Genomic DNA, 27,517 nt, shown 5'->3' with positions numbered 1-27,517 from the left:
TAATCCCTTTATTACCCATTCCCTAGCTTTGCATAACCGACATAGTTATATACTTTTTATCTCTGTGATTATCTTGTATCTAAGCCTCTGCAAACTGCCCCTTATTTCATTTCTTTTGACAGACCTGCATTTTAGCCAGTGCTGGCTCCTAGGAACTCCACGTGCATATGAGCACAGTGTTATCTATATGAAACACATGAACTAACACCGTCTAGTGGTGAAAAACTGTCAAAATGCCCTGAACTAAGAGGCGGCCTTCAAGGGCTTAGACATTAGCATTTAAACCTCCTAGGTTTAGCTTTCAACTAAGAATACTAAGAGAAAGCAAAATTGGTGATAGATGTAAATTGGAAAAAAAAAAAAAAAAAAATTAAATGCCCTATCTGAATAATTAAAGTTTGTTTTGGACTAGACTGTCCCTTTAAAGGGACAAAGGGGCATTTAAGAAAAAAAAAACATTTTGTTAGGTTATATTATTTATGTCATTAACAAAATGTAATTCTCTATTATGCATAGTACAAAAAAGTAATACACTTTAAATATTTATTTTGCCCAGTTTTTATTCAGAATTTGTATTTATTTTTTTAATTTTATAAATGATCACAGAGAGGTATTTATTCTACGTGATCCAGAAGTGTGAATCTAATATATTTTGCACAGCGCACAAGCTTATCCTAGTTTGTCACATTAAAGAAGACCTGCTGAACAATGGTAAAGTCTTGTCAGAGTAAAACAATGAGAACCAATGCAAATTTTGCTATTAAAATGAGTTTTAATTTTTTTTATTCATTTATTTTGTATGCAAAACTATTTATACAAAATATTTTAAAGGGATAGTCAACACCAAAATTGTTATTGTTTAAAAAGTTAGATTTAATACTCTATTTTAATATGGAGCTGCATATAATGCTTTATTTCATACTATTATATATATAAAAAGCTGACAGGAAAATATCACCTGAGCATCTCTATGTAAAAAAGGAAGATATTTTACCTCACAATTTCCTCAGCTCAGCAGAGTAAGTTCTGTGTAAAAAGTTATACTCAGCTGCTGCCCAGCTGCAGGTAAAAAAAAATAAAAAAAATGAAGAAATGAACAGCAGCCAATCAGCGTCAGCAGTGCTGAGGTCATGAACTCTTTTACTGTGATCTCATGAGATTTCACTTAACTCTCATGAGATTTCATTGTAAACTTCCTTAAGCGGAATAGGGAAATAAGATGAGTGTGCACGTAAGCTCAATCCTTCCGCTGTCCCTGGACAGACATACTAATTTGCTGCTTAGACGTCCTTTACAATGGGATGTGGCTACTGAGGAATTTTTGAGGTAAAATATCTTTCTTTTTTACATAGAGATGTTCATGTGATATTTTCCAGTCAGCTTTTTACAGCTGTGCTGCATCACTTTCAAGTGTTTAAACATTTGGGTATTATGGCCCTTTAAAGTAATGCTTAATTATACACAATTTTAAATAGAGCTGCACATAATGCTTTAACTGTACTCTATTTATATAAAGCTGAATATATTGCTTTAAAGGAACACTGAACCCAAAAAATGTATTTCGTGATTCAGATAGAGCATGCAATTTTAAGCAACTTTCTAATTTACTCCTATTGTCAAATTTTCTTCATTCTCTTGGTATGTTTATTTGAAAAGCAAGAATGTAAGTTTAGATGCCGGCCCATTTTAGTGAACAACCTGGGTTGTCCTTGCTGATTGGACAGCACTAATACACGAGTGCTGTCCATGGTACTTAACCAAAAGTTTGCTGGCTCCTTAGCCGAGATGCCTTCTTTTTCAAATAAAGATAGCAAGAGAACGAAGAAAAATTGATAATAGAAGTAAATTAGAAAGTTGCTTAAAATTACATGCTCTATCTGAATTTTGAAAGAAAAAAAAAATTGGTTTCATTGTCCCTTTAACTGCACTATTTAATATGACGCTGAATATATTGCTTTAACTACATTATTTTATATAAAGCTGAATATATTGCTATATAAAATAGTGTGTAGTTAATACAATATATTCATCTTTATATAAAATAGTGTAGTTAAAGCAATATATTTAGTGTCATATTAAATAGTGCAGTTAAAGCAATATATTCAGATTTATATAAAATAGAGTGCAGTTAAAGCAATATATTAATAAAATAGCGTGCAGTTAATACAATATAAAGCTGAATATATTGCTTTAACTGCACTAATTTATATAAAGCTTAATATATTGCTTTAACTGCACTAATTTATATAAAGCTTATTATATTGCTTTAACTACACAAATTTATATAAAGCTGAATATATTGCTTTAACTACACAAATTTATATAATGCTGAATATATTGTATTAACTGCACTAATTTATATAAAGCTGAATATATTGTATTAACTAATTTATATAAAGCTGAATATATTGTATTAACTGCACTAATTTATATAAAGCTGAATATATTGTATTAACTGCACTATTTTATATAAAGTTGAATATATTTTATTAACTGAACTTTTTTATATAAAGTTGAATATATTGTATTAACTGCATGCTATTTGATATAAAGTTGAATATTTTGCTTTTACTGCACACTATTTTATATAATTGGCAGGAGACGAACTGCTTGAGGTTAATGGAGAATCATTACAAGGGCTGACGCATCAAGAAGCTATTCACACATTCAAGGTCAGTCTTAGTATAAGTAAGAGAAAAATCTTACACTGTAAATAAAATGATATACTGTATATGTATGTAAAATAAAACCAAATAATGCAAAACTAAATATAACTGCCTGCTTTGTGTGTGTCTGTGTGTTTTTATTTGTGTGTATGTATGTGTGTGTCTGTATATATGTGTATGTGTGTTTTTATTTGTGTGTCTGTATATATGTGTGTGTGTGTGTGTCTGTATATATGTGTGTGTGTGTGTGTGTCTGTATATGTGTTTTTATTTGTGTGTGTGTCTGTATACACACAGTTAAATATAACTGCCTGCTTTGTGTGTGTGTTTGTGTGTTTTTATTTGTGTGTATGTGTGTCTGTATATGTGTGTTGGTATTTGTGTGTGTGTGTCCATGTGTTTGTATTTGTGTATCTGCTTGTATTTATGTGTGTCTGTATGTTTGTATTTGTGTGTCTGTGTATCTGCTTGTATCTGAGTGTGTCTGTGTGTTTGTATTTGTGTGTGTTTATATCTGATTGTGTTGACATTTGTGTGTGTGCGTCTGTATATTTGTATGTGGAGAGATGTATGGGCTTGCCTCTGTTTCTGTGTTTCTTACACTTTATAGCATGTGGGTCAGAATTAATAGCCACACTGGAAATCTTTCAACTCAACAGAAATCCTGCTCCCTAAAGGGTGACTAATGTAATAGTAAAATGTTAGTGTGCTAATCATTTTATTGTTGCGCAATAACGTGTATAACTGTGTTTAACCTCTATATGTGATTAAACACATAGTTAAAGTCCACTGAGCAGCTGCTATATATTGCAGTTGTTAAGCCGGACATGGCCAATGAGACAGTCAGAATTGGCATAAATACGTAGCACCAGTTAACGGCCATGCACTTTTCATTCAGATCCAGCTTGCCAGTAAGCCCTGGCTCAGGTAAACCCAGCTTTTGTACAATAATGAAAAGTTATAATGTAATAGAGCAAGTTTCATTGTGTGATGGCGTGTCTGTGTGCATATTACTATGTGTTTAATAGTTGGATCCAGAGCAGCAATGCTCTACTGGGACATAGCTGAACACATCTAGTGAGCCAATGACAAGAGGCATATGTGTGTAGCCACCAATCAGCAGCTTGCTCCTAGTAATGCATTCCTGAGCCTACCTAGATATGCTTTTTAACAAAGTTAACTAAGTAAATATAATAATAGTGGAAGCTTTTTTTCATCTGGTAAGAGCAATATATATTTTTGAGTTTTAAATAACAAATGTAAACCTGTGACTGTTAAACAAATCTGTTGTCTTATAAATAACATTACAGCTTCACATTATGTTGCTCTTAAAGGGACATTCCGGTCAAAATTTAAATGCACATAGATGAATTACATCTTTACATGGAAACATATTTGCAGTATTCATGTATTGGCAAACATTATTCCAGTAAAAGTTATCACTGTTTTAGTGTTAACATTTTTTTCTGCACGTGCATGTGAAGCATAGCTAAATATTCTCAGTGCACCAGCATTTTAAATACTACAGCTGTTCAGAGCACCAGTGGGTCTTGCATCATGTCAGCAATTAACAAATTAAATCATTACCAGATAGTACAAACATCTAAGGATCTCTGAGCAAGTGCTGTGTTTAAAATGCTGATGCACGGAGCATACTTAAAGGGACAGTCTAGGCCAAAATAAACTTTCATGATTCAGATAGAGCATGTAATTTTAAACAATTTTCCAATTTACTTTTATCACCAATTTTGCTTTGTTCTCTTGGTATTCTTAGTTGAAAGCTTAACCTAGGAGGTTCATATGCTAATTTCTTAGACCTTGAAGCCCACCTCTTTCAGATTGCATTTTAACAGTTTTTCACCACTAGAGGGTGTTAGTTCACATATTTCATATAGATAACACTGTGCTCGTGCACGAGAAGTTATCTGGGAGCAGGCACTGATTGGCTAGACTGCAAGTCTGTCAAAAGAACTGAAAAAAGGGGCAGTTTGCAGAGCTTAGATACAAGATAATCACAGAGGTTAAAAGTATATTATTATAACTGTTGGTTATGCAAAACTGGGAAATGGGTAATAAAGGGATTATCTATCTTTTAAAACAATAAAAATTCTGGTGTAGACTGTCCCTTTAAATACACTTTTGAAACAGCTATAACTTTTATTAGATACATTTTTGCTAATGAATGTATATTACAGAAATGATTCTATTAAAAACTGAAATGCATCCATGTGGATTCCAATTTTGTCTGGAATGTCCCTTAAACCTATTTCTCCTCATCACGTTATATAAACCTTTATCTCTAAGGAAAAAAAGAGTTCCTTTTACCATTTTTTTATCTAGGTCTCTTCTCTCTCCAACTCATATGCATGAAAGATAAAAGGGGAGATGGATGAAAAAACGTATAGAGCAACAGTATTAATTATTCAATCTTCTAATATCAAGGGACCTCCATACTAGATGTGTAGCAATCTCTAATCACATTAAAAACAATGGCTTCACTATTGCCTGAAACATAGTTCGGGGTAGCATCCTTAAAGGGACATACAAAAATGCTAATTAAAGGGACAGTGTACTGTTAACCTTTAGCCCCCCAGTTACTTTGAATTTTAGAGAAACACTTGCCCAAAATACCGGAGATTTTTTAGCCTTATGGCTGTCACTCTATTTAAGCCAAAATAGAGCTTTGTTTTTTGTTTTGTTTTATTTACCATTAAATACTATATATTTTATTTAGTAGACAACAATTTTGATATATTTCATAACACCATTTCTTTCATATAGGTAGCAAGAGTCCACGAGCTGTTATATATGGGATATACATTCCTAGCAGGAGGCGGCAACGTTTCCCAAACCTCACAAGCCTATAAATACCCTGCTCATCTCACACATACCTCAGTTTTATAACTTTGCCTCCTAAGGAGGTGTTTGAAGCATAATGATGTGCTTGATTTCTTCAGTGAAAGGCACATCAGAGCATTTTGATGCCCGGTCCCCCTCAGAGTACAGTGCTTATCAGAGGGAAGTGAAGGGAGTACTGCCTCATGTCGATTTAATTCTTTTTATTGATAAGGTCGTTCACATATAGATATAGATACAGACATCGACAGTATCTATGCAAAACAAAATTCGACAAAAACAAAAGAAATATATACCAACATACAAAAATAGATGTCAAAGCATATATAGCAGTTTTAGATAAGATTTGACATATCTTTTTACAACATACTTAACAATGTCTGTATCAATTAACATACGATATAAACAATATTCTCTGGAAGTAATAGAAATAATTGTGAAAAGCGAAGAAACGGATATATTTCACCATATAACCTGTCACGTCTAATAAATTTTCTTAAAAATAAGATAGGTGTAAATATAGAAAAGATACTTATATATAATAGATCCCATTATATAAAAACCAGAGGAATAAAGACATCTCTCGACCTTAACTTTATGGGAAGGGTACAAGGAACCACTAGGTACAGTTGATGCTTTCTTGAGAGAGAGAGAGAGAGAGAAAGAAAGAGATTACAGCCCAGTCTCTGTTAGTTCGATAGATGGTCGGAGGGAGGGAGGGAGAAAGAGAGTAACAAAAAAAAAAAGTATTATCCTTATAAATCTTTTCATCTAATCCTAAATTTTGTAGAGGGGTCAACAACTGTCTTTGTAAATCATTACTTTTGTAAAGTTTAATGAAATCCAGCCAAATCCTTTTTGCTGTATTTCAGAGTTATTTGCTTTATCAAATTGCTTTATTATGAATTGTGATTGTAATAAGAATATTAGATTGTTAATAATAGGTTCCCTATTCTTTTTCCAATTCTTCAAAGTAAGATATCTCCCCCCTAAAATCGTTATATTGATGAAATCACTGTTGTAAACCTTATCCCTTTTATCTATTAGGAAGAGGATGTGTTGTAGCTCTAACACAATATACATAGCTGTCACCTTATTTAGCCAGAATTGTGTACACTTCCAAAATTGTTGGATTTTTGGGCAGCTCCAGAACATATGTACCAGGTCGGCCTCAGGAAAACTACATCTAGGGCATACGTTTTGCGATATATCATACCATCTGTTAATTCTAGCTGGAGAAATGTAAGCTCTGTTTAAAATTTTAACATGAGCTTCACGCCAATTTGCAGATAATGTGGCTTTCTCTACAGAAATAATACTAGGCTTCACTTTCTCTTCATCTAAATTTGGAAGAGCTATGCGCCATTTTGAACAAATTTCGCGGACATTAGTCTCACCAAATTCTGATAGAATCATTTTATACCAGTAACTAATAGAGTGCTTTCCCATTTTATTTAAGGAGAGACCAATTTTTATACCCGAGTGTGTCCATTCTATATTCCTGTGTTTAATTATTTCAAGATACCAATGCCGCACTTGCAAATATGCATAGTAGTCTGCATTCCGAAGCTGAAAACGTTCTTTGAGATTTTGAAAGGTATGTACAGTTGGCGATTCTGCTTCTTTAAATTGAATTAAGAAAGTCAGTCCAGAGGAAGCCCATCTATTGAATAATTTATTGTTTAGGCCGGGTATAAACCTTGGATTTCCTGCAATAGGTATTAAGTCAGAAATAATAGGGGTTACATTTTAAGGCAATCCGTATAGCCTGCCACTATGTGCAGAATTATATAACATTATTTTCTGTTTATTGGCCCTTTAAGGTGGATACTTAAGACCTCAAAACTGTCCCTATTTGAGTGTGACAGTCTTTGTTCTGCTGTCCCCCTGAGACAGCTATATGTCCCTATTTGCAGCATTTCCCTTAGCTCCACCCACAGAGAACCCAGACATGGCCATAAACCGACAAGACACACCCACTGACCAACCAGAAACACTCAGTTATTGTCCAGACACACCCACAATCCCACTTAATAACCACCCCCTATCCCACCCTCTCCCAACACAGCTCCTCCCACAAGACAGCAACCAGCCCCATCAACCTTTTCCTGAGTTCCTGATACCCAGGTACAAATGTTGGGAGGAATGATACTTGGCTTATAAACTGACAAAGAAATACCCACTCTCACTATACCGAATCAGTTACCTTCCCATTTGCCAGAAAAGCAGAGGCAATAACAGATCTGTTATATAAGCACCATGGTTGCAAGTGGTCTACAAAATAATCTTGTTTTAATCCACTGAAAAACGTTTGTAAGAAAATAATTGAAAATCTAAAAACACTTTGGTTTCAGGGACCCCTATCTGTTGAAAGTACATTAGAAAATGCCTTGATTTTGTGTAAAATTGTGCATGTCCCACACTCCCTAGAGATGTCAAACAGAAAATTCTATATCCTGCTAATTCTGCAAATCAAATAGCTGGTTTAGGCAATCGGCCTTATTTTGAAAACTTAAAGGGACAGTTTTACCCCAAAATACCCCCTTTAAATTGTTCCCAATGATCCATTTTACCTGCTGGAGCGTATAAAATTGTTAACATGTAGGACCTTTACCCTTATTTTGGCTTTTGAAATATCTGATTTAGCCTGTGGAATCTTAGCCTACACTGAAAGTTTCTATACTAGTCTAGGCTATTGGCAAGCCTAAGTAAACACATACAGCAGAAGAAATTACACTCCAAGTGGGGTGCAGTATAGTTGAGTAATAAAATGTTAATTTTCCATTGTTCTCTTGAAGTATTGCGCTTTGGCTTAAAGACAAATATGAAGCATGGATGTGTATACAAAGTTAGAACATAATGAGCTATGATATTACCTGCAAGCTCAACCCATTTCAATAGGCTGTGGTTAAAAAAACAAAACTAGCTAATTCATATAAACAAATAAACCTCATACATTTTATACTCTGCAGCTGGTATAACAAGTCATTGAAAATACATTAAGGGATACACTATTTTACAGTATAATGTCCCTTTAAGTAACACGGGATTGTGTGTCCTTTTTCCCTTTATTGTTTGCTACCACATCATAGTTTGGCTAGTGATGAATATTTTTCACCTTCAAAATGATCAGTTTTTTAATCTAAACATGAGACGTTTATCATTAAGTAAAAAAAATCATCTCATTTGGTTCTTGTTCTACAGGAGCGCTATAGATCACACCTAAGTAACATATATTATTGCACATATAGAAAGACCAGATTTAATAACCAATGTAATCATCATTAGTGTTGCATCCTTATACAGCTTGTTTTTCCCACAGCAACTTAAGAAAGGCGTTGTGACATTAACTGTTCGTACCAGGCTGCGCAGTCCTAGTCTGACACCTTGCCCCACCCCCACTCTATTGAGTCGGTCCAGCTCACCTAACTCGTACATTAGTATTGGAACTTCTCTTCCTGCTTCAGAAGAAGGAGATTCCGCTTCCTCCAATCGTAAAGGACCGGGCCCCAAGGATAGAATCATTATGGACGTTACCCTTAATAAAGGTAAGATTTTATATGGAAAATATAGTAATTAGCAGGAGGAATCTGTCATGTTCTTTTGTAAGAAAATGCATTTTAGTTTGAAAACTTGTCAGGTTCACACAGCAAAACATAAAAGCACAGTATGGATAAAGAGCAGAGAAACGCATACTGATGATTCGCTTTTTGTATCCTGTCATCCCATATATAGTGCTGCAGAATATGATGACAATTTACAAATAATAATAATATACATTTAGCATCCTAGAGATAGGCAAATACTGTCCACAGTAAAATGTGAATTGGTATATGACCAGGTAGTTAATAAAATATAAATAGCTTTTATTACTTTTAAATGTGTTTATTGATTATTATGCATGTCATTGTGCTAATGTGTACCGTACTGAGTACCCATGCTTAATTGTGTTTCTTTTAATGTCTTTTGCTATGGATATTACCTGCAACTACCAACTTTAAAATGTCACATAGAAAATAAGCAATTGTGATTAGGTCGCTCAAATATCCGGAAGAGTAAAGTTTCTAAAATAAACAGTGAAAACAGTTCATTAAAGTAATCAAATGAGTTAAAATACATGTACATGTGTCAGTTGCCTTTTCAGATAAAATGTATTATCTTAATAGGGGCCTAACGTGTAAACAAAAAATCTAAACAGCTCACTACAGATTGAACAATTTATTATATTCAAAGTGGTTTTATTGACCTCCATGTAGTAAAACAAAATGACAATGAGGTCACTGGGCAGGAGATACTGTGTTTAGGTATGTTACCCAGTCCTCCCATACAGGCTGAATGATTTTAGTCGCCAAAAGCTTCAATTTTCTTAAATTTTAATACTTATACTACAAGTAGGGATGGGCGAATGTTTCTAAAAATTCTAAATTTAAAACGAATTTTAATACGTTCGTTCAAATCGAATTTTGAATGTTTATATTACATTCTATTTTCGAACTTTCGTTTTCAAATTTTTCAATATTTTTTTTATCACATTCAATTTCGAAATGTAATATTCGAATTCGAATGTGACATTCAATTTCAAATGTGACATTCAAATTCGAATGTGACTTTCGAATTCAAAATAGTATTTCTAGTCTACAACTGTGTTTTATAACTGTAATATTCGAATTTTAATGCTACATTCGAATTCGAATGTCACATTCTAAATAGTATTTCTAGTCTAATACTCTGTTTTATAAATGTAATATTCGAATGTCACATTCGAATTCGAAATGGTATTTCTAGTCTACAACTGTGTTGTATAAATGTAATATTCGAATACGAATGTCATATTCAAATTTGAATGTTGCATTTGAATTCTCAATAGTATTTCTAGTCTACAACTGTGTTTAATAAATGCAATATTCGAATGTCACATTCGTATTCGAATGTCACATTCCAATTTGAATGTCACATTCGATAATAGAATTTTTATGAATATTCGTTCTTATCAACATTCGATTATGTGAATCGAATTTCTACAATAACATTCATTCTAACATTCGAATTCGAATACAAACACATTTGCCCATCCCTAACTACAAGGTAGTCAATAATGTTTGCAAATTGATCAAGCAAATTATGTTTGATATAGCAGTTATTGTTCTTTGAGTAGAGAATCCTCAAATATGCTATCAACTGTAGCTGTCTCAGATTTGTTATTATTGAGGTGTGGATTTCTTCATAAGATGAGAGTCCACAAGCCATCACATGAGTGATTAAAATCCAGTTATACTGGAGGAGGCAAAACACCTCACACAATAGAGATTTTTTTACCTCCTACTTCCCCATGAGTCCTTATTCAAGCTATTTGCATGAACATGTGCACATAGTCTTGGGACATAGTTACATACACAAGATAATACTACATATAGTTTTAGACACTTTGGGCACTTTTACATATTTACAGTAAAATTGAGGTACTGTCTGTTTAAATTTACTGGTGCAGGTTTTAGCGCATACCAGAGCTCTCTTCCTCATTATCAGCAGGTTCTCAGATAATCAGAATCATTCTGAAGCTGAGGAGCTTACTTCTTTCTCTGCAGACCTCAGGGGTTAACTTTTTCCCACCAAAACTTTGTGCTCTGTTACTTCTTTTCCTCACAGACAGTGGCCATCTTTGATGACTCACTGCAAAAGTACCCTTAATAAGGCACTCTTGATTTTACCATATTCTTTACTATCCCATTTTCTTAACTCCCCCTCTTTTTCTCCCCCTCTTTTTTGATTACATAAATTAAATATAGTGCCTCCTTGCACAACCAGATACAATAGATATTGTGACTTGTATCTAGGGTTTTCCAAGGAAATTATATATAATGTGAGCTGGTGTTTCGTTTAAATTTTTTGCCATATATTTTTTTATTTACTCACTGTCATTTTTTATATTTTAAAGTACAATTTTTACCTTAACAGTACCCAAATGGCACATCAGCAAGCAACAGCCCAGCAGGCAGAAAACTTTGGTTTAGGGTCTCAATGATTCTAATTGCTCTGCTATGGCCTTGCAGGACTTGGTATGCAGATCTGGTACAATGTCTTCCAGCCAGTCTTGGCATCTTCATCTCAGAAAGGAAATTCTCCCTCGTGGTCCCTAAATCTCTCAATTTGACAGCATGGCAATTGATCATCTGATTTTACCTCAGGTTTTTCAGATCAAGTATTGCATAAACATAAATTTATATATATATATATATATATATTTATATATATATATATATATATATATATATATATATATATATATATATATATATATATATATATTGCTTAAAGATCCGCACTACCCAATATATCATGTGAGAAACGTATTTATGTATCCTGAAATATAAAGTTGCAACAGGGCACATCGTGCAAGGAGGGAGTAAAGCTAATTAATAAACAAATAGAGAGAGTCGTATGGAGTATATACTCCAACCAGACTCCCCTATCCAGCATCAAAGTATTTACTACCACAATGAACTGTATATTTTCTACATAGGGTTAGATAAAGACAATATGATAATTAGCACTAGTATAATACCATAACATAAAGAATGAACTATAAGTATATATATATATATATATATATATATATATATATATATATGTATATATATATATATATATATATATATATAGAGAGAAGAAAGTAAAATGTGTTCACTCAGTATACTGGGTAGACACAAGTGATACTCTATAGTTGGCGCTAGTCAGTATTGTGTATGGTATAGTGGCAGCTATATAAGACAAATACTGGTTGAGATGTGAGGTCCCAGTCAGTAAGTGAAAAATGTGTATACAAGAATAGATACAGCGCCTATATATCCATTTAAAATATGGATGGTGTATGGGAATATGAGTGAGAACTAGAGCTGATTATTAGAAAAGTAATAGCAATTAAAAGAATATTTAAAAAATATAAATTATTAAAATCAATTATGCTTGAAGAATGATGAATAGATTATGAAACAGTGTTCATATGAGTCTTTAGACAATATATAGTCCGTAGTAAATCTTCATAAGCAGTTGGTATCAGTAAATAGATGGTATGTAATACCCTTACCAGATATTACCTCAATCTGATGAGGTAAGTATGCCGCACTGGGGGTATATACAGATGGTAGAATCTTCTCCTTGTATTCAGATGTGGTGCCTCTTGGGTTTTCGTGAGCCTCCTGGAGTATGCAGGGATATGTTTCTTGTTGTAGATAGATCCCTTGTACTTCCTTTATGTTGGTAGTTAGCCTCTTGGAGTACCTTTTCTGTCTTGGTATACACTTTCTCCAGCGTAAAGATACCCAGGGAGACAAGAAAGGATATATAGTGTAATACAGTTTATTTACAATTCAGGCATCAAATATAGTTCACATAGCACTCACATTTGGCATCCTCAGATTCTATGAGGTATGTATAAGGCATATAGGACTCTAGTGGGTCCTTCCACCTACAGGTATGAGATACAAGTGCCACAATCTTGGTATAAGACTTCGTAGTGAAGTATTATATAGCTATTGCTATTTCCCAAATGAGGTAATATGGTATAGTACACTTATCTCAAAAAGTATATGCCAGCAAACTGGCTATAAGGAGTGACACTGGTATAAAAAACGATTTAAATAAAACACATTTAAAATTAAGAGCATAAGAAATAAATAGTTGGTGTCCCTGACGCGTTTCAAAGGTTTGTGTGGGTAAATCCTTCTTCTTCTTCTGGAGAAAGTGTATACCAAGACAGAAAAGGTACTCCAAGAGGCTAACTACCAACATAAAGGAAGTACAAGGGATCTATCTACAACAAGAAACATATCCCTGCATACTCCAGGAGGCTCACGAAAACCCAAGAGGCACCACATCTGAATACAAGGAGAAGATTCTACCATCTGTATATACCCCCAGTGCGGCATACTTACCTCATCAGATTGAGGTAATATCTGGTAAGGGTATTACATACCATCTATTTACTGATACCAACTGCTTATGAAGATTTACTACGGACTATATATTGTCTAAAGACTCATATGAACACTGTTTCATAATCTATTCATCATTCTTCAAGCATAATTGATTTTAATAATTTATATTTTTTAAATATTCTTTTAATTGCTATTACTTTTCTAATAATCAGCTCTAGTTCTCACTCATATTCCCATACACCATCCATATTTTAAATGGATATATAGGCGCTGTATCTATTCTTGTATACACATATATATATATATATGTGTGTGTGTGAACACTATGTGTTTAATATCCATCATAGCAGAAATAATAGAGAGTGGGCTCACTCGATTAAATAACAATCAAGCAATATAAAGAAATATCTTGACATATGTGTCAAAAAAATTATAACTTCAGGTTTGAGTACGAAAGTTCCTATAAAGTGAAAATTAGTCCTCTATCAAGACTTGGGGCACATTCAATTAATGTAGTGGGAGATATTATCGCCTGGGTTGCTCTCAGTAGTGTGTGCGTAGTGCGTGTTAAAGGTAAGCTGTGATATTTTTTGCGGCCGTCAATGCATGCAGATAAGTTAACCTCTCACTCCTTCAGCTTATTTTTGACACCCCCAAGGTTTTATGGCATGAAGTAGGTGCCTACCTTGCCAGATGCATAATTTCTAACTGTTCGTGAGACAATGTTAACGTAGTTTAATACTGCTCCTACCTTGATTGTAGTAACATAACGCCACATCTTTAACTCGTACCAGTAAGTTCTTCCACATGCAGGAGTCCCAGCAGCTCCTGTGTAGTTTCCTGCTTGGGTCTCCTCCAGCCTTTGCGTGTGATGTAAAATAAGCACACAATACCTCTGAGAGTATACCCGTATCTATACCAATATGGACGTATGATGGTCCTCTTGAGGGGGTTCAGCTAAAAAACCCTGCAAAGTAAAAACGTTAGCGACACGCCTTTCACCCTTGTTGTTTGTAATCCAGCTTATCATTATCATATATATATATGTGTGTGTGTAATCAAAAACACATCTTCCCCTAAAGTAGGGAAATAATATCTAAAGGTCACCTCAGTAGAAGGGTTGAAAGGATGCACTACGCGACCCATTTACTGGAGCAGAAACTGAGGTACTGGAGGTTTATTGGAGCAACATTCAGCGTACTGGATTTGATCCGTATGGGGGAGCAGTGGGTGAGACCATACATTATCCTCAGTGAAGCCCATAGGATAGAGCACAGGGCTTATAATATTGGCTTTAATGATACACCGCTTTGCTTCTACCGCTTATGACGCTGTCTAGTCTGCTTGCTTGACATGCTTGATATCAGATGAATGGTTAATCCCCTCTAGTTTGCCTAATACTGCTTTTAAATGGAACACATTAACCACTATTGTGCTTTTCGACTATTGCATTACTAATCATGCTTGGCGGATGTGATATGAGAAGGATGACACCCTAAGGACTTTGCTATTGCTTCTCATGAATACATCTGCTACATCTTATTGTGCTAGTATTTGATTTATTGTACCATTATATACATATGGGTACTTTAGGTGTATTTGACCTAGCATATTAGACCTTATTTCCTAGTAGCCACTAGTTAAATTCTATATTAGATTTTTTAAGGTGATATTGTTGATATGTTAATAAAACTATATGTGCACTTTATATATGAGTCACGTAGTGCATCCTTTCCACCCTTCTACTGAGGTGACCTTTAGATATTATATCCCTAATTTAGGGGAAGATGCTTGCCAAGGCACTCTGGATTTTACCATATTCTTTACTATCCCACTTTCTTAACTCCCCCTCTTTTTTGATTACATACATTAAATATAGTGCCTCCTTGCACAACCAGATACAATAGATATTGTGACTTGTATCTAGGGTTTTCCAAGGAAATTATATATAATGTGAGCTGGTGTTTGTTTTAATTTTTTGCCATATATTTATTTATTTACTCACTGTCATTTTTTATATTTTAAAGTACAATTTTTCCCTTAACAGTACCCAAATGGCACATCAGCAAGCAACAGCCCAGCAGGCGGAAAAATTTGGTTTAGGGTCTCAATGATTCTAATTGCTCTGGTATGGCCTTGCAGGACTTGGTATGCAGATCTGGTACAATGTCTTCCAGCCAGTCTTGGCATCTTCATTCCAGGAAGGAAATTCTCCCTCGTGGTCCCTAAATCTCTCAATTTGACAGCATGGCAATTGATCATCTGATTTTACCTCAGGTTTTTCAGATCAAGTAATAGATACTTTGATTCAGGCCAGAAAGACTGTTACCAGACATATTTAATCACAAAGTCTGGAAAGTTTTTTTCCTTTACTTATGTACTATTGGAACTCTTTCAGATTTCCTTGGATTCCTAATTTTTTCACAAAATGGCTTGGATATGGGTTTATTAGTCAGTTCCCTTAAAGGACAAATTTATTGTCACAAGAAGATTTTGAGACTTCCTGACATTCAAGCCTTTGTTCAAGCTTTGGTCTGTATAAGACCAGTTATCAGGCCTGCTTCCCCTCTGTGGAACCTTAACTTGATTTGAGGGCTCAGCCTTTGAACCTATACATGATCTGAACATTCAACTGTTGTCTTGAAAGGTTCTCTTTTTCATGGCAATTTTCTTGACCAGAAGAATATCTGAGCTTTCTGCTCTCTCCTGTGATTCTCCTTACTTTATTTTTGTTATCAGGTTAAAGAAGTTTTAAGAAAACAACTACTATTTCCTTCCTAATGCTGTTTCTTCTGAAACATCAGTCAGGAAATTGTAATCCTAACTCTATATCCAGTGACAAAAAACACTAAAGAGAGATTACTCATCATTTGGATGTAGTGAGGGCCTTGGAATTGTATCTTTAAGTCACTAAAGAATTCATAAATTCTTCTTCCTTGTTTATCCATTTATCATAGTCCCACAAGGGACAGAAAGCTACTACAATCATCTTGGCATCTTGGCTTAAAGATTTTACTTACGCTGCATACCTTGTACATATTGCTACTTAGCCTAGCAGAGAGAAGTCTCCACCTCTTGAGCTTTTACAAATTAAGCTTCCATTGAACAGGTTTGCAAGCAGCTACTTTTTTTTCCTGCCTTATTTCATGATGGTCTCGTGGACTTCACAGCTTGGGTATAGGATCCCACATGAAATGGATCACCATCTTATGAAAGAAAACAAAATGTATGCTCACCTGATAAAAATGTTTCCTTCATGATGGTGAGTGTCCACAAGACCCGCACTTGTTTTTCCATAACAGTCGGCAGCACTACCAGTTTGCACTTCTATTACCCTGCTTTTCCTTTCCTACTTTATTTTCTCCTTTCTCTTGGCCATACGTATGACAAAGAAATCATGGGAAAGTGGGAGGGATTAAATATCTGTTGTGTGGTGTGTTTTGCTTACTCCTGTAGGACTGGATTTTAATCCCATATATGATGGCTTGTAGACTCTCACCATCATGAAAGAAATTAATTGATCAGGTAAGCATACATTTTTGTTTTTGTCTTGGATTGTAAAGTTGTTTATCTTTAAGAGAAACTAAAGTGAAAATTAAACATTCATTATTCAAATGGAATACAATTTTAAGCAACTTTGAAATTTACTTCTATTATCTAATTTTATCTTTGTTGAAAAGCATACCTAGGCTCAGGAGCAGCAATGCACTACTGGGAGCTAGCAGATTATTGTTGGTTGTACATATATGTTTCATGCCATTGACTCACCCATGTCTTTGTTAGTGCACTGCTGCTCCTACTAAAAAAGGATACCAAGATAATGAAGGAAAAAATGGGATTTCATGTCCCTTTAACTATTACCTTTATCAGTATGTCCTTTTAAAGGCATCATCTACTATACCCAAAACTATACTTCCATGCTGTTCTAAAAATAGTTAAATAGATCATAGGGTAAAATATTTACCACCCATAAAATCTATGTATTTTGTTTGAGTGAAAATAAATTATTAGGAAATTTAAACATTTTTATTCTTCTCTCAGAACCAGGAGTTGGCTTAGGTATTGGAGTTTGTTGCCTCACGCTGGAAAAGAGCTCCCCAGGAATTTATATCCATAGTCTCGCACCCGGATCAGTGGCCAAAATGGACGGCAGACTGAGGTTAGTTGATTTAGGAAGTTTTAGACCAGGTGATGCCACTCTTAAACTGTTACCTTTCATTTCTTTCTCTCTTTCTTTATATATATATATATATATATATATATATATATATATATATATATATATATATATATATATATATACTGTTTATCTACATTTTATCCTCTCTCATAGTTTTATCCTTGAGTATCAAGTATGTTAAATTATTCGGCTGTTGTTACTGTATTTAAATACAAAATGGAGTCCGTCGTCGTCGTCGTCCTTTTACATCTTGGTTATTTAATTATATTTGTCTGATGATCTGTCTTAAACAGAGAATAAACTCAAACTGTAAATCTTAATACAATGTTAATTAAATAAGGAAAATAAAACATTGCAATATACATTAATTATTTTGTGTGTTTTTTTTCCTCTGAAAAATGCATTAGAAAATGTTGTTCTTTTTACATTTCCTCCAGAGAAGCTGAAGAGCCTTCAACCTATTTAAAGAGATATTTTACTATAACATTTTTACCCCTTTAATGTGTTCCCAATGATCCATTTTACTTGCTAGAGTGTATTGTGCAGTTTACAAATATCACCTTTATTTTGTCAATTCAAATGGCAGTTTTTTGCCTGTTAGAAGCACCACCTATACTAAAATTTTCAATACTGCAGTATTGGCTATAGAAAAACCATTATGCAGGTATGGCAAATGTTCCCTGGGACACATTTATAGATGTGAAATATGAATCATAGAGGTTAAAAAAAGCACGCTTAGCCTCAGTGCAGTTTGCATCTAGAACTTTGGCAGCTTTTGTATAACGACGAATATAATCCATTTTTTCTTTAATGATTCGGGTAGAGCATGCAATTTTAAGCAACTTTCTAATTTACTCCTATTATAATTGTTTCCTCATTCTCTTGCTATCTTTATTTGAGAAATCAGGAATGTAAGCATAGGAGCTGGCCCATTTTTTGGTTCAGCACTTGGATAGCGCTTGCTGATTGGTAATTACATTTAGCCACCAATGCAGAGAGAGCATGTGGTGGGTGGGAGGCGGGTGGGCAGCCATCGATGCCTTCTTTGATCCAGTGGGGGCGGGATCGTTGGCAGAGTAGCCAGGGGCCCGCACGGGTAGGGAGCGGGTGGGAACTGCTACACTGCAGAAAAATAGTGAAGAAAAAGTGTCAGAGAGGGGGATATGAAAATATAATAGAAATGATCTAAGGGATCTGGGAGGGGTGGGGGGTTGGTCTTTGGGAGGGGCACGCTACACTACAGAAAAAATAAAAAAATATATTTTATTGTAAACTGGGTACTGGCAGACAGCTGCCAGTACCCAAGATGGCTACCAATAAGTTAGAGGGGGAGGGTTAGAGAGCTGTTTGGGGGGGGGGGGGGATCAGGGAGGTTGGGGGCTAAGGGGATCCTACAGAGCAGCATATGTAAATATGCTTACATTTAAAAAAAAAATTGCTTTTATGTTAGTACTGGCAGACTTTCTGCCAGTACTTAAAGGGACAATATACACTCATTTTTTCTTTGCATAAATGTTTTGTAGATGATCTATTTATATAGCCCATAAAGTTTTATTTTTTTAAAAATGTATAGATTTGCTTATTTTTTAAATAACATTGCTCTGATTTTCAGAATCCTAACCAAGCCCCTAAGTTTTATGTGAATACCGTCAGATACCTTCTCCAGCTTGCTCCTGTTTGTGTAAAGGGTCTTTTCATATGCAAAAGAAGGGGGAGGGGGGAGTGTCTTATTTCCCACTTGCAGTGGGCTTTACAACTGCCTTTTTAACAGAGCTAAACTTAGAACTTCTAAGTTAGTTTTAAAACAGTTTTATACTGGATTTTTATATCAGTATCTGTGCATCTTATTCTTTATAGTAGTGTCTATTACATGCAGTTATATGAAAATGAGTGTAGGGGGTGTAATGTGTCAGGTGGGAGGCTGATCTCTACACTAAAGCTAAAATTAACCCCGCAAGCTCCCTACAAGCTACCTAATTAACCCCTTCACTGCTAGCCATAATACACGTGTGATGCGCAGCGGCATTTAGCCATATTTGTTTGCTATTTCTGAACAAAGGGGATCCCAGAGAAGTATTTACAACCATTTGGGCCATAATTGCACAAGCTGTTTGTAAATAATTTCAGTGAGAAACCGAAAATTGTGAAAGAATTAACTTTTTATTTTATTTGATCGCATTTGGCGGTGAAATGGTGGCTTGAAATATACCAAAATAGGCCTAGATCAATACGTGGGATTGTCTTCTACACTAAACTAAAGCTAAAATTAACCCTACAAGCTCCCTACATGCTCCCTAATTAACCCCTTTATTGCTGGGCATAATACACGTGTGGTGCGCAGTGGCATTTAGCGGCCTTCTAATTACCAAAAAGCAATGCCAAAGCCATATATGTCTGCTATTTCTGAACAAAGGGGATCCCAGAGAAGCATTTACAACCATTTATGCCATAATTGCACAAGTTGTTTGTAAATAATTTCAGTGAGAAACCTAAAGTTTGTGAAAAAGTGAAAAAAACGTTTTTTTTTTTATCGCATTTGGGGGTGAAATGGTGGCATGAAATATACAAAAATGGGCCTAGATCAATACTTTGGGATGTCTTCTAAAACAAAATATATACATGTCATGGGATATTCAGGGATTCCTGAAAGATATCAGTGTCCCAATGTAACTAGCGCTAATTTTGAAAAATAGTGGTTTGGAAATAGCAAAGTGCTACTTGTATTTATGGCCCTATAACTTGCAAAAAAAGCAAAGAACATGTAAACATTGGGTATTTCTAAACTCAGGACAAAATATGGAAACTATTTAGCATGGGTGTTTTTTGGTGGTTGTAGATGTGTAACAAATTTTGGGGGTCAAAGTTAGAAAAAGTGTGATTGTTTCCTCATATTTTATAAAAAAATTTATAGTAAATTAAGATATGATGAAAATAATGGTATCTTTAGAAAGTCCATTTAATGGCGAGTAAAACGGTATATAATATGTGTGAGTACAGTAAATGAGTAAGAGGAAAATTACAGCTAAACACAAACACAGCAAAAATGTAAAAATAGCCTTGGTCCCAACGGACAGAAAATGCAAAAGTGCTGTGGTCATTAAGGGGTTAACCCAGTCGGAAAATATATATTGATTTATTTTTTATGGAGAAAGGAGCCCTCAAAAATTGTAATGTGGCTCTGATGGTAACCCAGAGTTTAAGTGCCCCACCCCAACACTCATGTCCTCTTAAAGGCATTGTCTACTACACCCAAAACAATACTTTCATGCTGTTCTAAAAAGAATTAAATAGATCATATTGAGGTTTGCCTGCCCTAATATAGCCATTATTTTTTTATTTTATTTTTTATTTATTAATTGACCATTAGAAAAATAATAATAATGTTATTTTTTCCCTATATTTGAAAGTTGTCTCAGAGTTCCAATAATATTTTATTTAATATATTTTATTTTTTATTTTATCTCCCTGTGTTAAATCAATATTTTTTATTTTATTTTAATAGGGCCTTTTCAAAATAATAAAACAAAATGTTAGTTTTGTCCTATATTTGAAAGTTGTCTCATAGATCTATAGAGTCACTATACTATTTTGTCCTATATATTTTTTTTTTTATTTTATCTCCTTGTGTTAAACTGATATTGCATTTTAACTGTTAACATTACTCCAAAGTCTCATTAAACAAACAAAACTAGAGGCAAGGTCACTAGGAGTGAAAATATGGTTTTAATAAACACGGGAAATCCTTTCATATGCAGTCTAGATGATCTATCTGTTCTGAATAATTCCAGATGTTATTTTATAGCAACAGTGTCTAGTGTACATTATTGCAATCTTTCTGAAGTGGGGATATTTGTTTTTCTACTTAAAGAAGGAGAAGGAAATTCATTATACAATGTTATCCCCTACGCACAGAATTTTTTTTAAACTTGTTTTATGTATATTATAATATCAAGTATCAGTATGTTACATATATTTTAGTAACAGCGTAATAACTTCAGAAGTGTTAGCAAACATCTGTCAAAACAGGATAAAGAGATTTGCCCATAATTAGAAAAATGTACAAATATCAAGTGTAGTAATGTATTCAATAGTAAGTAAAATCAGGTGCCGTTACTAGATTTATGTGATTCTCCAGCTTAAAACAAAGAATTTCTAGGTCTCCAAAGGCGCACAAAAAATTACAAATAGTATAAACTGATTACACCTACAGTAACTTACATGGAACCGAAATAAAATACAGAGCCTGTCATATTTTATTGCTAAATGCATTTTCTGTCTTTTTTTATTTATTTAAATAAAGTTTCTAGGGTTGTATTCCGTAATATTATAAAACACATTTACTTACTTAATTGGAGAATTTGTTTTTTTTTTCTCCCCTTTCTTTTCATCTAATATTCGTTAAGGGACTCGTTCAGAATTAGTTTAATAATGAAAATGTTTGTCTGCTATTTCCTATGGGGAACGTCGGAAGGGTAGCAGAGGATCAGCTGGACAGCAGCATAAACTTCAATAAAAGTAAAGAAGTAGCTAATGCTATTGCTACAAGCCAGCAGCACAAAAAAAGGTTTATTTTTTTAGAGGGACACTAAATATATTTCATGCATTTCCCTCTAATCATGAGTGCTGCTATTATGGAACCTAGGTTAGACTGCAGGTAACTGAAGAAGAGTTGCTGCACCACGTGTGCAAACACTGCTGCCAGATGGCTAGAGACATGTGCACACTCCTGAGCTCACCAAAGATTACTATTTACGACAGTCTAATCAAAATTAAACTTGCATGATTCAGATAGGGCATGCAATTTTAAAGAACTTTCCAATTTATATTAATCATAAAATGTTTTGTTTGTTTCATTTTGTATTCTTTTTTTAAAAGCTAAACCTAGGTAGGCTTAAAGTAAATTCTAAACCGTTGAAGGCCTCCTGCATTTTGACAGTTTTTCACAGCTAGACAGTGCTAGTTCATGTGGGTAGATAGATAGCATTGTGCTCACTCCTGTGGAGTTATTTATGAGTTAGCACTGATGGGCTAAAATGCAAGTTTGTCGAAAGAACTGAGATAAGGGGGCAGCCTGCAGAGGTTTAGATACAAGGTAATCACTTAGGTAAAAAGTGTATTAATATAATAGTGTTATACAAAACTGTAGAATGGTTCAAAAAAAGGGATTATCTATATTTTTAAACAATGAAAAATGTAAAGTATACTGTCTCTTTAATAAAGCATACCAATAGAACGTAAGCAAAATCAATAACAGAAGTAAACTGGAAAGTTGTTTAAAATTCCATGCTCTATCCATTTAAGTGTATTTTTGGCTTTACTGTCCCTTTAAAGGTTTATATTTCTGATTTTATTATTTTCCAGAATATCTCTACTTAAATGACTCATTTGTACAACATTTATTAGCTGCTTCTTGTTTTTGTGGAGTAAATAAACTTAAGACTAGCTAAAAATCTCTTCTTCCTCACGCACGCGTTAATTCCAGTTCCTTTACCCACGACCGTTGCAAGGAAAACGCTCATATAAGTAATTTTCTTATATAAAAGGGAAATCATAATGCCAATAAAAATAGGGGTTTTAGGGCCCAAGCATCATTTAATAAGTTAGTCAAGTTTCTTTATTCTTTCTTGTACTTGTGATTCACTCAAAGCTTGAGACCTTTTGTGCACCCCAAGTGCTTTATGCTGCATAGCATCATATATGGCCCTTGACTGTCAGGTGACATCTATGTCCATCAATAGCTCTTCTCGCGTCATCAGTTCAGAGGGAGTGGAGAAAGCACCAAATATAATCTGTAGGAGGTGGTTTAATCATTATGTATTTGAAATATCTAGCAAAATCTATTTTTATTAGCTCTTTAATGTGCATTTAATCAGTGAAACACACAACCATACTTGCCAAGTGACCTGTTTTCCTTAAAACAGCAATGGTTTTTGACTCCCATCCTGTAGAAGAGTGGCCTTGAAATTCTGCATTGAGTTGTAGGAATCAGATATTATGTATTTGCCTATTGTGACACTTGAGTCTCTTCTACTGTACAATAGTGTAAATAGTTGTGTGCAAGTCACATTAGGTATGTTGGGTTGGAAACCGTTGGTGGGTGTGCTTAGTAGTAAGGTGTCTCTGGAAATTGTTTCTAACTGGAGACTATCCCCAAGCAAATAAGTCACAGAAGCTTGTTTCTGATTGGTCAGTTGTAATAATCTTCAGGTTTTGTATCATGGTGCAATGATCATGTAAAAGTCCTGCCTTGTCTATAGAATTTTATCACTTACAACATGCAGCATCTTTCATTTGTCTGTCTTCTAAACCTAAGATGAATTGATACTAATTAGGGCAGGAACAAATATACTTAAATTGTAATCTTGGGTATGTGATAATTGGACGTGTGTATGTATGTACATATATATATATATATATATATATATATATGTGTGTGTATGTATGTATGTATGTATGTATATATATTTCTTCTGTTAAGTGTGATCAGTCCACGGGTCATCATTACTTGTGGGATATTAACTGCTCCCCTACAGGAAGTGCAAGAGGATTCACCCAGCAGAGTTGCTATATAGCTCCTCCCCTCTACGTCACCCCCAGTCATTCTCTTGCACCCAACGACTAGATAGGATGTGTGAGAGGACTATGGTGATATATTTAGTTTTTATATCTTCAATCAAAAGTTTGTTATTTTATAATAGCACCGGAGTGTGTTATTCCTTCTCTGGTAGAATTTGAAGAAGAATCTACCTGAGTTTTTCTATGATTTTAGCCGGAGTAGTTAAGATCATATTGCTGTTTCTCGGCCATCTGAGGAGAGGTAAACTTCAGATCAGGGGACAGCAGGCAGATTAATCTGCAAAGAGGTATGTAGCAGTTTATTATTTTCTGACATGGAATTGATGAGAAAATCCTGCCATACCGTTATAATGTAAACTCAGCCTTGAATGCAGTAGATGTAGCTGATATCAGGCTGTCATGTATGTATATTTTACACTTCAGTTTTCTGGGAAATGGTACTTCTCTGGCTTTTAAACTGTATACATAGACTTAACCTATTTTGCAGGGACTTGCAATAGGTTTTAAATGACAATTAATTATTGAGGTAAAACGTTTTTTTGCTGGCATGTAAAAACGTTTTTTTCTCTGAGGTACTGGGTGAAAAAATGTTTTGGGCACTTTTTTTCCACTTGGCAATAGTTTTGATTTAAATTAGAGCAGTTCACTGATCCCTCTCACTGTTATGTGTGTGGGGGAGGGGCCATTTTGGTGCTTTCACTATGCATCAGAAAAACTCAGTCAGAGGTTCATTTTCTTCCTGCATGATCCGGTTCATCTCTACAGAGTTCAGGGATCTCAAGAGTCTTTTTTGAGGGAAGTAATCATTCACAGCAGAGCTGTGCTGATTGTATTGACTGTGATATAAAAAACGTTTATTTGTGTATTTTTTTCTGCTGCCTGGGTTAGTTATCATTTGCTGAGGGGAACAATCCTTTGCTAAAACTGTATATTCTGACAAAGATTGATGCTATAACTTAATTATTTTATCTGTTATAATATTTTCTGTGCTTCTTAAAGGCACAGTTCGTTTTCATATTATTTGTAAATTACTTTGAAAAGTATTTCCAAGTTGCTGTTTATTTGCTAGTGTGTTAAACATGTCTGATTCAGAGGAATATCTCTGTGCTATATGTGTTAATGCCAAAGTGGAGCCCAATAGAAATTTATGTACTAAATGTATTGATGCTACTTTAAAAAATAGTCAATCTGTACAAATTGAACATATTTCACCAAACAACGAGGGGAGAGTTATGCCGACTAACTCGCCTCACGTGTCAGTACCTGCATCTCCCGCTCAGGAGGTGCGTGATATTGTAGCGCCGAGTGCATCTGGGCGGCCATTACAAATCACATTACAAGATATGGCTACTGTTATGACTGAAGTTTTGGCTAAACTACCAGAACTAAGAGGTAAACGTGATCACTCTGGGATGAGAACAGAGTGCGCTGATAATGCAAGGGCCATGTCTGATACTGCGTCACAGTTTGCAGAACGTGAAGACGGAGAGCTTCATTCTGTGGGTGACGGTTCTGATCCAAATAAACTGGACTCAGACATTTCAAATTTTAAATTTAAGCTTGAGAACCTCCGTGTGTTACTAGGGGAGGTATTAGCGGCTCTGAATGATTGTAACACAGTTGCAATCCCAGAAAAAATGTGTAGGTTGGATAAATATTTTGCGGTACCGACGAGTACTGACGTTTTTCCTATACCTAAGAGACTTACTGACATTGTTACTAAGGAGTGGGATAGACCCGGTGTGCCTTTCTCACCCCCTCCTATATTCAGAAAAATGTTTCCAATAGACGCCGCCACACGGGACTTATGGCAAATGGTCCCTAAGGTGGAGGGAGCAGTTTCTACTTTAGCTAAGCGTACCACTATCCCAGTGGAGGATAGCTGTGCTTTTTCAGATCCAATGGATAAAAAATTAGAGGGTTACCTTAAGAAAATGTTTGTTCAACAAGGGTTTATATTGCAACCTCTTGCATGTATTGCGCCTGTCACGGCTGCAGCAGCATTTTGGTTTGAGTCTCTGGAAGAGACACTTCAATCATCCACACTAGATGACATCACACACAAACTTAAATTCCTTAAGTTAGCTAATTCATTTATTTCAGATGCCGTAGTACATTTAACTAAACTTGCGGCTAAAAATTCAGGATTCGCCATTCAGGCACGCAGAGCTCTGTGGCTAAAATCCTGGTCAGCTGATGTTACGTCTAAATCTAAATTGCTTAATATTCCTTTCAAAGGGCAGACCTTATTCGGGCCCGGCTCAATAGATTATTGATGACATTACAGGAGGTAAAGGTCATGCCCTGCCTCAGGACAAGGCCAAAGCCAAGGCTAGACAGTCCAATTTTCGTTCCTTTCGTAATTTCAAAGCAGAAGCAGCATCAACTTCCTCTGCACCAAAACAGGAAGGAGCTGTTGCTCGCTACAGACAAGGCTGGAAACCTAACCAGTCCTGGAACAGGGGCAAACAGGCCAGAAAACCTGCTGCTGCCCCTAAGACAGCATGAATTGAGGGCCCCCGATCCGGGACCGGATCTAGTGGGGGGCAGACTTTCCCTCTTCGCCCAGGCTTGGGCAAGAGATGTTCAGGATCCCTGGGCGTTAGAGATCATATCTCAGGGATACCTTCTGGACTTCAAATCCTCTCCCCCAAGAGGGAGATTTCATCTGTCAAGGTTGTCAACAAACCTAACAAAGAAGGAAGCGTTTCTACGCTGCGTACAAGATCTTTTATTAATGGGAGTGATCCATCCAGTTCCGCGGTTGGAACAAGGACAAGGGTTTTACTCAAATCTGTTTGTAGTTCCCAAAAAGAGGGAACCTTCAGGCCAATCTTGGATTTAAAGATCCTAAACAAATTCCTAAGAGTTCCATCGTTCAAGAAGGAAACTATTCGAACAATTTTGCCCATGATCCAAGAGGGTCAGTACTTGACCACAGTGGATTTAAAGGATGCTTACCTTCACATACCGATTCACAGAAGTCATTACCGGTATCTAAGGTTTGCCTTTTTAGACAGGCATTACCAGTTTGTAGCTCTTCCATTCGGACTGGCTACGGCTCCAAGAATCTTCACAAAGGTTCTGGGCACTCTTCTGGCGGTACTAAGACCGCGAGGAATTTCAGTAGCTCCGTACTTAGACGACATACTGATACAAGCTTCAAGCTTTCAAACTGCCAAATCTCATACAGAGATAGTACTGGCATTTCTAAGGTCGCATGGATGGAAAGTGAACGAAGAGAAAAGTTCTCTCTTTCCACTCACAAGAGTTCCCTTCCTGGGGACTCTGATAGATTCTGTAGA

General features: G+C 35.2%; 1 protein-coding gene across 1 annotated transcript in view; it reads left to right on the top strand.

Moving 5' to 3' along the window:
- Window positions 1-27,517, top strand: part of PDZD2 (PDZ domain containing 2) — a 718,112-nt gene that overhangs the window by 521,177 nt on the left and 169,418 nt on the right. Inside the window, 3 exon segments of the mRNA XM_053701173.1 lie at window positions 2,599-2,672; window positions 8,845-9,070; window positions 17,498-17,615. Of these exon segments, the coding sequence (XP_053557148.1) occupies window positions 2,599-2,672; window positions 8,845-9,070; window positions 17,498-17,615 (418 nt within the window).

The sequence above is a fragment of the Bombina bombina genome, chromosome 2 (genome assembly GCF_027579735.1).
Source record: "Bombina bombina isolate aBomBom1 chromosome 2, aBomBom1.pri, whole genome shotgun sequence".
NCBI classification, from domain to species: Eukaryota; Metazoa; Chordata; class Amphibia; order Anura; family Bombinatoridae; genus Bombina; species Bombina bombina.
The sequence above is the reverse complement of the archived record's forward strand: the minus strand, read 5'-3'. Positions and strand labels throughout refer to the sequence as shown.